Genomic DNA, 12936 nt, shown 5'->3' with positions numbered 1-12936 from the left:
TCAGGATGAGTCTTCTCTCCTTGCCTCCTGGCTAGGATCGAGTCATGGCCTCTCTCAATTAAGATCGAGTTTTTTTCTCCTAGCCTCCCAAGCATAATCAAGCCTTCAGCCTCTTGTTGGGATTGAGTTATATCTCTTGGCCTCTCCACCAAAGATCAGGCTTTCACTGCCAACCTCTCGATTAGTATCAAGTTGTCTCCCCTAGCCTCCCGGCCAAGATCGAGCCTTCTCTCTTGGCCTCTTGGTCAAGATAAAGTCATCTCTCTTAGCCTCTAACCAGGATTGGGTTTTCTCTCCCGACCTCCCGGCAGGGATTGAGTCATCACCTCTCGGTCAATGTCTAGTTTTCTCTCTTGACCTCTCAGCCTTATGATCAAGATTGAACCACCGTTCCTGACCTCTCCATCATAATCGAGTTTTCTCTCCCAACCCCTAGGTCGAAATTGAGTTATCTCTCCTAGCATCTCAGATAGAGTTTTCTCTTCTGACTTTCCGAGCCAAGGGATTGAGCCTTCTCTCTTGGCCCCTAGTTATGGATTGAGCTATTATTCTCTCCCCATCTTTGATAGTCTTATGAGATGAGGGAGTGAGATGGTCTCCTATATTATACTCTTCCTAACTTTGTTGGTCTTCCGAGCCAAGCGACTGAGGTCTTCTATATTATATTCTCTCTGACTTTGCTTGTCCTCCAAGCCGAGGGACTGAGATGGTGTTCCATATTATACTCTCCCCGACTTTGCTTGTCTTTCGAGTCGAGGGATCAGAATATTCTTCTATATTATACTCCTTGAGCTTTACTGGATTTCCTAGCCAAGGGATTGAGTTTGGTCTTCTTTCATTTTCTCCATAGTCTTCTCTATTACCCTCTCCCTTTAAGGAATCGAGGTGGTCTTCTATTATTCTCACCTCGCTTCTGTGGGTATTCGAGAGTTACATGATCAAACTTCTTTCCTCCTTAGTGACAACAGACTCTCCCACACTAAGAGGTCAACTTGATTATTCTCTCTCGACACCTTTGGATTGGCTCAGTCGAATTTATCTTGATGACACTCTCCCTATGTTTGCAGCATGGAGAGACGGTTCGAGTGTCGCCAGTTGCAATGTGGGATAATATCCCCGTCTGCTGGCTTAAAGCCTCGAACAATCATCAACTTGCCAACCCAGCATTCACCCTGATTTACCCTCCTCCTACAATACCATGGGACAGGCGTAGGGGGTCGCTGGACGACGGAACCCACCTTTTTGCAGCAGGTTGCCACACAATTTTGATATCAAGCTACTCTTATATTGCTCTCCTCAACCTCACAGGTCATTTGGATTATGGATCAAGCTCGATCTTCTTATACATTTATTTATTCATTATAGGAATATTCCCGATCGAGAATTTCCCTATTTTGCTTATTCATTGTGGAAACATCCTCCAACAGGAACATGTTCACTCTACTTATTCATTATGAAAATATCTCCAACCAAGAACGCCCCCCACTTTGACTTATTCATTATAGCAACATCTCCAATCGAGAACATCCCCACTCTACTTATTGATTATGGAAACATCCCCTCTCTACTTATTCATTATGAAGCATCCTTGACTTCGAATATTCTCACTTTGTTTATTCATTATGGAACATCCTCGACTCCGAATATTCTCGCTTTGTTTATTTATTATGGGAGCATCCCCGATCCAAAATATTCCCACTCTTATTATTCATTATGGGAACATTCTCGACCGACGGCATCCCCTCTATGCCCCTGTTCTTATTTTCTCTCCGCAACGTCAACGGGAACAAATTTCTCTCCCTAATTGATGCGGGCGCTCCGATTCAGCCTCTCAAAGCACTCTCAAGTGTTCAACGGCTCTTGTCCCCATCCAGCTCAGTGACTCAATTGCTCAATTGGACCTTCTGAGTCATTCTTATATATAGTACAATTGCCCTACACTTCTTAAATTTGTTCGACTTCACTCAGTCCATCATGGAGGAGGGACTAGTAATACCAAAGGATAAAATTCCCTTCCAACCCAGCAGATCTAGTCTACATGGTGCAGATCCAGCCTAGTTACCTACAGGTTGTATTAGGATAGGACCCACACAGTACCAGCAACTTGTAGACCCGGGACCCGATAGCCCATTAAGATTTGGAAATATCTATGTATGTATAAATATTATAACTAAAGGTGGTAAAAGAGGGTCATGGTATCAAACATAACTCTATCTTTCTTCTTCTAATGTTTCCGCTTTTTCAAGATCCACTCCTGATTTAGGCATCGGTGAGCCCTCTGACACGTGCATCAGATATACACAGGTTTAGGTCATTTGACCACGAGAAAAGATTTGGGACGTTCAGAGATTCACAAGCCGTAACAGCTATAAATCCTTGAACTGGTTGAATACCTAGCTTTTTTGAATAAACTCTCAGATACTTGAATTGATCTGGAAAAAAAATCTAAAATTTTCCTATTGATACCCTTTCAATTTCACCCTTTATCCATCATCCAAATAACTCTCTTTCATTCGTTCTTTTACCCTCAGTTCTCATTCTTTAAACACACATTCCCTCTAATTTTTTCATTGATTCATTAATGCATCGAAAATCAGTTACCAAAGTAAGGTGGAGGATGAGATGGAGTTACCATCCAACCGATAAGGAGGAAGTTTGTTGAGGTGGATGCTGAGGAAGGCGTCAAAGTGTTCGGCCGCCTCTTTCGATGCTTAAATGTAGTGGATAAACATAATAGTACATAACGCTAAAAAAACAGCCCCCAAAAAATCTGCATGACCAGGATGAGGAATATGCCTTGGTATTCATAAGGTGAAAAGGGTGAGAAAAACCTCCTTAGATAGAGGCACTTCCTCTAGAAACATAGGGATTATTCAATGACCATTAGTTATCATTAATCCCAGTCACCTTCTTTAATATTTACGGTGGTCACTATTATGGACCATTAATGTTGATCATGAAGCGTCCATGTGGAGATCATGGACTATCTAGATAGTAATGGCTAGGTCTTACAGATGGGAAGAGCTGCCCGGGGGTATGATTAAGTGGTAAGTACTTGGAATAAAATTGTAGTAATGATCGGGGATCAAAACTTAGTAGAGAATTTTACCATCTCTGTAGACTCCGCCAAAACACTTGTTACTTGAACTTTTCCGCTTTATCTCCCTCTTAATGATAATGGACGGCCTTGTGGGCCACTAATACGATGGTTCCATATAATGGATTGTATAGAAATCAAGATCCTTTCTTCTTTTCTATTTTCCTCCTTTCCCATCTTTTCTTTTCCCTTTCCCGAGGAATGTTTAGCCTAAAGGAAGAGTTATATTGAGATAAGAGGGAAGACTTAAACTAAGCTGAGTGGCTAATGGTGTTTACATGTTGAACCGTCACTTGCTCGAGTGTCATGTTGTCAAGCTGCTGAGTGTTGACCACTCAAGTGCCAAGTTGCTGAGCTGCCAAATGTCCAGTGCTAAGTTGCCAAGCTGCCATGTGTCAATTGTTGAGTTGTCTAATGCCAAGCTGCTGATTGTTGAACTGCAAAGTTGCGAATTGTTGAGAACTAAGCTGTTGTGTGTTGAGCTACAAAGTTATCGAGCTATCGAGTGTTGAGTTATCAAGTGTTGAGTGCAAAGTGTCACGTTGTCATGTGTTGAGTTGAGAAATCAGACTTTAGAGCTTGGCACTTTAATTCGAGATCTCTGGGTCTTTGATATGTTGGCATGAAGTGAGACCATGACATGCTAACTTGGAGTAGAATCATTATCAAGTGTATCAGTTGTCCTTCAAGTCAAGCTGAGATGCACGAGTCAATTCGGTGTGTTCAGGTCAGCATGCTCGGGCAGAGTTAAGAGTTGTATTAATAGTTTAAAGTGCTGAATTGAGCTAGGAAGAGCTAAGTTCTAATGAGAGCTGTGCTGAGATCAGAGGGCTGAACTGCTTGGGCTCTGAGCAGAGCTGAACTGTGCTCTGGAGAATGAACTGATTGAGTTTGGAGGAAACTGATCAGTCAGGTTGAAGACCTGAACTGACTGAATTATCAAGCTGCCGAGCTGTTATCATGCTGACTATATTGCTGAGAATGTGATCGAGATTGATATCCCAGATAATGACTTTGCAATAATAGCAGCTCAAGTCGAAGGCCAAAAGTAATAATTAAAATACAAGTATTTTTTCCTCTGAAATTTTAACATTAATATGTAATATACGTAGGATCTTCAGAACAAGTCGCTATATCAATTGCAGAGTTTTTACAGTGAGAAAGAAACAAAAAGCAAATGGTAAAGACCAGTGAGGGAGGTAGGTCCTCGGTTGAATGCTTCAAGCAGTTCAAAAACATAGCACATGCCTCTAAAGCCACCAGTTTAGCATTCCATGCATAGCAATATACTTTGCACAACAATGAAAAAAAAAAAATACTACTGTATCCTGACGAAACGTGACAACCTAGGTGACAGCCATACTGATACGAACGGGAGAAAAGAGCTTACTTTGCAATCAAACTAAATGCTTTGACATTATTTAATGTCTCATTGGAAGAACAAATTCCATGGTACACACCTACACAAGTAAAAACTTGTGTCCATAATGCAGGCAACATAAAGAAACAGCTAATGAAGGCTTTAGATCCACTTCAAGCATCACTGAATCCGGACCAACAGAACCACCATTGACGCTATGGACCACCATAAAACCCTATCATTAGCCGGATTTGGCTTCTCCGGCTTTGGAGATTATTGTTGGATTAGGTGTTGGCAATGGCAAAGGATACTCTCCTTTTTTTTTTCTCTCTTCTTTCCTCCCCTTTCCATTCCCTTTTCACTTCTTTTCCTGATAATTATAGTCTTCCAAAATAATATAAGAAATGAGAGAAGTTTAAGGAGTGAAACACAAAGAACTACATTTGAAACCCTAGTATCTTCCATCCAAGTAATCAAACAATGGATTCGTCACACTAAAGTCAGTATATCGAGTCTTCCATGGGCAAGAACACAATGAAGCATTCTGAATTTTACCTGAATTATTGCTAATTGAAGAAGATAGAATCAAAGCAAATGCCATTGAACTTAGGCAGGCACCATCTCTATCCAAACTAGCATGGATGCAGTAATCTGAAGTCCCAAATGAACCTAAAGTTGAGCTATCAAGCTGTAAAGGGTAAATCGAGTAACTTGAGTCTCTACCACACCCACAGGTGAACTATTTAAGTCACAAAGGGAAGATCAAGTAACAATCTTTGGTCCTCATGAAGCTTCAAGTCATAGAAGTCAAGTCATAGAAGTCCTTAGTTCTCATGACCTAGAAGAAAGCACTTCTTGTACAATGAGCAGAAAATATTCTATGCAAAAGACCAATCTAACAAACAAGAGTTAAGGAACTGCAAGAATGGCCTTGAGTTAAAATAGGCCAAACCATAGAATTTCTATTCTTGACGTATACCCCTATGAGTTGTTAAACCGTAGAATACTTGACTGAAGCAAAAGGCACTAAAAGCATGACAACAAGTCAGGCTTTTAGTGCCTGGAGAAGTTCCTTGCTTTTATCAAATTCAACTATCCTTGTTCTGAAGACTTCCAAGACAAGGTCAAGGGCTAAGTCCAGTTGGATGGTTTTGTGCTTATAGAGGCTATATAACCAAGATTTATGGGATGCTTGGTGGTTCATCATCTCCATCCAAAACTTTCGCTGTCGAAGCTGGGTATAGTGCAATCACCGGAGAAATGTCTCTTCTCCAATTTATTTATTGATAATAATAAACGTAACTTGCAGTTGTTTTTTTCAGTTTTGCAACTAGGGTGATCTATCTGAATTGAAGATGCAATTCTCATAGTAGGACAACCTCTCCAGCAGAGTTGGGCACCATTGGGTTGGGACGATAGATGCACTAGTGATCAACACATTAGAGTGCTTTTTACCATCTCAATAGAAAGGAATTGTGATAAAAATATATCCGACAACCAGCCACAACGGCAAGGAAAAACTCCAACCTTTGGTAACAATGTGCGAGACTGAATAGCTCTTTGAATCTGAAATTTACTCTAGCATCCAGAATTTAGTTTAGCTAAAAGCATATGTGAGTTTAAATACTCATTTAGCTTAAAAGATACCTGAGATTACAAGAAAATTTTCATAACCAATGAAAAGCCTACAGTGCAACAGGAAGGAGTGTAGATTTGAAAGCCAACAAGCTCAACGATTTGCCTTGGCAACACGCTCAATTTCATCCTTCTTCTTGATCGCATAGCTGTTAAATGCACACATAACATAAGGTTGATATGGAAGAACAAAATACAGAGTATCAGAAAAGCTCTTGAAGAACTCACCTGTTGGAGGAACCCTTTGCTGCATTAATTAACTCATCAGCCAAGCACTCAGCAATTGTCTTGATGTTTCTGAAAGCACTTTCTCGTGCACCAGTAGTGAGGAGGTAAATCGCCTGGTTAACTCGCCTCAGTGGGGAGATATCAACTGCCTGACGCCGGACAACACCAGCAGACCCAATTCGAGTAGCATCTTCTCTTGGACCACTGGCATGCAGATAAGAAAAAAGAAACATCTCTATGTTCAACATGTTACAAGCATCTGAGTGTCTTACCTTAACCCTCCCAATAATAATATAATGTTTATGCCAATAAAAATAATATACAAGTTTCAAGCACACTCAAGTGAGATTAACATGAAATCCTGAAAACAAAGCAAAAAAAATCATTTTGATATGCATAACTAGTACACAATGTTTCCATCTTTATTTATTAGATAGTTGCCTTGGGTTAGTCTTAAAAGTTTTTTCTGAAACAAGGTTGAGAAGTGAAATGTAGTATGCCTCATTACCCATCCTTGCAATGAGATTCAAGTTTAAAATTCAATTACCTGTTAATGATCGCATCAACCACAATTTGGATTGGATTTGCATCAGTAAGCAAATGAATAATTTCCATAGCATGTTTAATTATGCAGACAGCCATAAGCTTCTTTCCATTGTTCCGGCCATGCATCATCAAAGAATTGGTAAGTCTTTCAATAATTGGGCATTGAGCCTTGCGGAACCTCTTAGCAGAATATCTTCCAGCAGTATGAGGAAGGTATGTAGCATGTTTTGGAGGAGTCACAGCAATGTAATCAGCAAGAGACATGTCACTGACCTGGAGTTAGCAGAAGATTAATCTAATCTTGCTGGAGTAAATAATAGGAGAACATCTCCATTTTATGACTATGTGGATTGAAAGATGTGTTGCATACTATAATTCAACTAAAAAGTGTGCAAATAAATTTAAACAAACATAATTTATCCAGTATTTGCTCTTTATAGGCATATTGCAATTCAGATACAGTATGATGATAAATCAAAGTTCACTGTTTGCTCGATCATGGAGCCATGTTTGGTCGGCTACTAGAATCTTATCTCTGTTTGTGCAATCTGTTGCTGGGAAAAGTTGGGTAATCAGCGCTTGTACAAGCTATTGCCGGTAAATCAATAAGTACTCCACAAAAATCTGTGAACTGATAGATAATAAAGGCCGTATTTTTCATTTGTGCATACTGAAAAATCCTAGCTCTCTCAAAGAATGAACTGGTTATCTAAAATTCCAAGTATTACTAACACATCATGCAAAGATTATATTTAAAAAAAATGGCAGATAAGGCCTAAAAATATCGAAAATCAACCTTAAAGCAGATCATACGCGCTAAATAACATCATGAGATTCACATGGTCAACGCAGGTGCTAAGAGCAACAGGCTGCGGAAACACCACGGAGTGAGAGTTCTAACCTCGACATCGTCGAACGACCAGCGATTAAAGAGCTTAACCTCCTGTTGCTGGATCGCCATCGACGCAGAGTAAGGATTGTAGCGCGGCCTAGTCCACCAACGGCGGAAAGAAAACCCTAATGAAACGGATGCAGAAGCTTCGGGATCCAATAATTATTTATATCGGCCGCTCGATCACGAGCGACTAAATGGACGGTGCAAGATGGAACACACTTAGGCTATGTTAAACATTATTAAAAATCAAAAATCAAAACCCGTTTCAAATTTTATAAATTAATAAAAAAGCTGACTTTTTTTAATAAATAAATAAATAAATAAAAGGTGATTTTATTCTAAAAATACTCTTTATTTCAACAACGCTATAGCAGCAAGGGATGGCTATTGCACGTTATAACTGATATTGGTGGCTAGTACATATTGTAATTAAATTTTGAATTTTAAAACTCTAAGCTTTCAATTATAAATTTTTAATATCACTGTATCAAAATACTGCCTATCAATGATTAAAATTATTTAAATTTAATTAAATTATTTAAATTAATCAAAATCAATTTATAATAGTTGTAAAAGTTACAAAATAATAGTTACAATACTATAACATTATTTGTATTAGATATTACATAGTGTAACAGCTACATAATAACTTATAAATATGTTATAGTAGTTATATAATAACTTTAATAGCTAATTATAACTATTACAATAAATTGAAAATGCCCTAGGTATTTAGGTTGTCACCCAGATACCCACGGTTCGATCCTTAGTTATGACGAATTTATAGAAATTTTTCCTCTAAATAGGACGCGCAACCAAAGGATGTTAGACTTCTTGACCACCCGCTGTAAATACTTCTCGATTTATCCTGATAGTCGGTAGAAAAATTTTGTAGGGCTAAATCGATCACCTCCAAGGCTAATGAATGAGGCTAACTAGATTTATTATTTTTTTACAATACAATTGAAAATAAAGAACAATATTATAATAGCTACTCGATAGTTTTTATATATATTGTTATTGATAGCTGTTACAATAAAATAAAATAAAAAAAAAAAAGGAAAAATAAACATACAATGGAGACTCTTTTAACCCTTTTTTTTTTTAAGAATGTTCATTTGATATTTCTTTTCCATACAGAATGTTAATTTGTTTTTTTTTAGAAATAAATTTTTCGAAGTCAGTTGAGGTTAACATTTTTCAGATACCTTCGAGTTAAAAAAATCATCGATTGATTAAAATTAGTGTTTGAAGAGATTTATATAATCAGGGGATTTATAAGAATCTATAGGAATTGATTTCATCTCATTCAGAGCTCTCTAGCTACCTCAATCGACTTTGAAAATTTTATTTTTAAAAAAATTAACCTTCTGCGAAGAATTCTTGCATTTGTCGCAGATTTGCAACGAAATTATTTTTATCACAAAAACCCCTAACTTTTTAACCCAATCCCTTTGCCCATCGCCCTTTGATTAGCCCTAGTTTCACTTGGCGGCGGCTGCACGTGTAGGAGGTTTTGTTGTGGCGATTTCCGACAAAGTAACCCTTCTAACTCTAACGTGTCTTTTGTCACTCGGCCGACGACAGCTGGCGTTGGCCGGCCGTCGGAGCCCACGACAGGCCTTGGCCTATCATGGGAGCATGCGTCAACCCTTGGCAGGCTGAGGGAGCCTGCGGCAGGCCCTGGCTGGTCGCAGTTGCCCCTAGGTCACGATTGCCCTTGGCCTGTCGCTAGGCTTAGCCGGCAGCAAGATGAATCAAGGGTGATCGGTCATCTGGTGATGAGAAGGTCAAGTAGGTCAAGGGAGTGACCGGATACTTGACACGAAGAGAAAAGTCCAAGTATGGAGACTTGGCACGGGAAAAGTCCAAGCAGGGAGCTTGGCACAGGAAAAGCCCAAGTATGGAGACTTGGCACGGGTAAAGTCCAGGTATGGAGACTTGGCGCGGAGAAGTCCAAGCAGGGAGCTTGGCACGGGAGAAGTCCAAGTATGGAAGCTTGGCATGGGAAGACAGAGAGGGCTCAGTAGCTCGGTAGCTCGGTAGCTCGTAGCTCGGTAGCTCGGTAGCTCGTTCTCTGGACCGGACGAAGTCGGAGAGGGCTCGACAGCTCGTTCTCCGGACTAGGTCAGAGAGGGCTCAGTAGCTCGGTAGCTCGTAGCTCGGTAGCTCGGTAGCTCATTCTCTGGACCGGACGAAGTCAGAGAGGGCTCGGCAGCTCGTTCTCCGGACTAGGTCAGAGAGGGATCGGTAGCTCGGTAGCTCATTCTCTGGACCGGACGAAGTCGGAGAGGGCTCGGCAGCTCGTTCTCCGGACTAGGTCAGAGAGAGCTCGGTAGCTCGGTAGCTCGATAGCTCGATAGCTCGGTAGCTCGGCTGATCGGTCTGGTGATCGATCAGTAACCAAACAGAATGCTTCTGTGGATTATCTGATCGATCTGGAGACCGATCAGGAAGCAAACAGAAGAGAAGAAGGAGAAAGGTTGATCGGTCCAGACTTAGCCTGATCGGTCCCCAAGACCGATCAGAACACTCCTGGACCGATCAGGAGTGTGCCTGATCGGTCCAGGCACTAGCCGTTGCGACACAACGGCTAGTTTATGTGTCTTCTTCTTCGCAGGTTCACAGGTTCAGGGGTGGAGGATATAAAAGGGGTCGATCGCCTCTACAGTGAAGGAACTGGAGTTCTTCTTCTTGTTCTTGCTCCTGCGATTTGAGCTTTGTTGAGCTCTCCATTGCTGAAGCTTCGTGTGAGCTTCCGTCGGCTGGTTGTCTAGCTGCTGTGCTTGAATCCGTGAAGTTGTTGCTTCATCAACGGACTTCAGTCGACAACGAGAAGGCAAGAAAACTTGGTAGTGTTTTTACATTCATATTCTTCTTATTTTCTTGCTCTATCTTGTACTCCATTCTTGCTGTTGCAAGAGTTATTGTGGCGAGGTTTTCTCCACCCAAAAGGAGTATATATATTAGTCGGTTCTCCGGGGACTCATCCACCGACGGATTGATAGGCTTCGTCCACCTTACGGACACGCCGAGGAGTAGGAGTATATCTCCGAACCTCGTTACATCGACGCGTGTTGAGGTTTGATTTCTCCGCTTTCGTTTCTATTATTTTTATTTCCGCTGCGCTGACCTTGATTTGTAGAAAGAAACGAACGATTTGGGGGCGGCTATTCACACCCCTCCCTCTCTAGTCGCGAACATCGATCCTAACAAGTGGTATCAGAGCAAGGTCGCTCTTCGTTGGATTAACACCCGAGGGAGCACAAGCTAGAGAATGGATCGACTCGGAGAAGACATCACGATTCCACCCTTCTACGAGTGCTGCGACTTCGCGTATTGGAAGGTAAGAATGAAGTATTTTCTTATGACTAACCTAGCAAATTGGAATTGTGTACAAGTAGGTTTTATTCCTCCGGTGGATAGAAAGGGAGAACTTCTCAAGAAAAAGAAGTGGACAAAAGAACAAATCCACCAATCCACGATCAACGACGAGGTAACGAAAATCCTTGAATTTTCATTACCTAGTGATATCTTGTGTAAGATAGGTGGATACAGCAATGCCAAGGAGTTGTGGAACAACTTGGCTAAGTTCCATGAGGAGAGCTCCAATTCAAGTCATGAAGAGGAGTCGAGTGAGCCAAGTAGCTCACATCATGGAGGTAAGGAATTAGAAGTTGAGGGCTACTCAACATTTATGGAAGAAGAGGAGGAGAGTTCTACTTCAAGATTGGAGCAAGAAGAAGAAGCCTCTACTTCCGGAAGGGATGAAGAAGAAAGCATACAACCATCCTCAACCCTAGGTAACTCAAGCCATTTAATTTCAAATAAATTACACATAATGTGCTTTGAGTGTAGGGAATTTGGGCATTACAAGAGTAAATGTCCAAAGAGGGTTAGAAAGACTCCACCGGCGCCAAAGGTCAAGGAAGTCGGAGTCCCAACACGCAAGGGTAAGGAGCACGTGGTGTGCTTCCAATGCAAGCGAAGGGGACATTATCGGAGCCAATGTCCGAGGGGGAGGCAATCTCACAAGGACAAGAGACCGAGCACATCGATAGGGGGAGTTAAGGCAAACCCTAAGGTAATCTCTAAGACACATTATTGCAATACTAGTAAGATGTATGCTAGTAGTTTGATTGCAATTGACAATAATGATAAGCATGATAATTATAGAAATCGATACACATGCTTAGGTGCCAAACATGTGAGCCTAGATAAGGATAACACTAGGAATGTCAATCCTAGGATTAACTCATCTAAGGTTAGGGATAACCTAGGTAGAAATCCCAAAACAACTAGACATATGCCTAGGAATACCTCAAAGACAAATGATAAGTTAAAAATTGAGGTATTAGAGAAGGAGAATCAAGTCTTGAGGTCAAGACTTGATACTTTGGAAAAGGCTCTTAAGAACTTGGAGAAGTCATCTCTAGGGTTTAAGGGTCAAAAACCAATGTCCAAGGACAAGAAAGGTTTGGGTCACAAACCTAAGTCCCAAATGGTCAAGCCCACTTATCATAATGTTCCATTCGATTATGGAACAAAATCTAGGGCTAGGAAGACCATCACCAAGGTCACAAGGGGAGTCACCCCTAGAGTTGATCTTGATGAGTCCCAAATGACCAAGGCTTCAAAGTCTAGAAGGGTCATTAGAAGGGTTGCTAGGGAAGTCATCCCTAGTGAATACTTAGTGAACCCAATGAGCTCCAATAGATATTGGGTTCCTAGGAGTGTGATCTCATCACGCTAGATGAGTTAGGGTGTGCCAACCTTACTTGAATAGGTAGTTAACCTAATCATGGCAAAAGGTGGCACCTTAGGAATTTTCAAGGTCTAATCAAGCCTTGAAAATGAAAGTGAAAATTATTCCTAAGATAATTAGGATATGCCAACCACATTTGAGGAATTTTCTAGAGTCAATCTAGTTGGCACATAGTGATCTAAAAGTCTTGAGGATATGATTTTAGGTCTACTACACTTAGGAATATAGAACCTATGGCAAAATGATCAAAATTATCAAAAATGGCAACTAAGGCTAGAATTAGGTATTTCCTATACCTTTATGTGCTATTTGCCATATATTATTTGTCATATGTCATGTCATGACATCATATTTAATCTATGATCATTTGAAATGTCATGATAATGCTTAGGTTATTTATATGTCATGTT

At 40.6% G+C, this 12936-nt stretch overlaps 1 protein-coding gene across 1 annotated transcript; it reads right to left on the bottom strand.

Annotated features, from left to right (window-relative positions):
* Window positions 1–5985: 5985 nt before the first annotated feature.
* On the bottom strand, window positions 5986–7898 carry LOC122046438 (40S ribosomal protein S5-like). Its single transcript, XM_042607140.1, has 4 exons — window positions 7768–7898; window positions 6868–7139; window positions 6321–6524; window positions 5986–6241 (listed from the first exon to the last, which is right to left on the bottom strand). Exons 1-4 carry the CDS (start codon window positions 7825–7827, stop codon window positions 6187–6189), a joined length of 591 nt encoding a protein of 196 aa, XP_042463074.1. The 5' UTR covers window positions 7828–7898; the 3' UTR covers window positions 5986–6186.
* Window positions 7899–12936: the final 5038 nt, after the last annotated feature.

This window comes from Zingiber officinale, chromosome 2B, assembly GCF_018446385.1.
Source record: "Zingiber officinale cultivar Zhangliang chromosome 2B, Zo_v1.1, whole genome shotgun sequence".
NCBI classification, from domain to species: domain Eukaryota; kingdom Viridiplantae; phylum Streptophyta; class Magnoliopsida; order Zingiberales; family Zingiberaceae; genus Zingiber; species Zingiber officinale.
The sequence above is the reverse complement of the archived record's forward strand: the minus strand, read 5'-3'. Positions and strand labels throughout refer to the sequence as shown.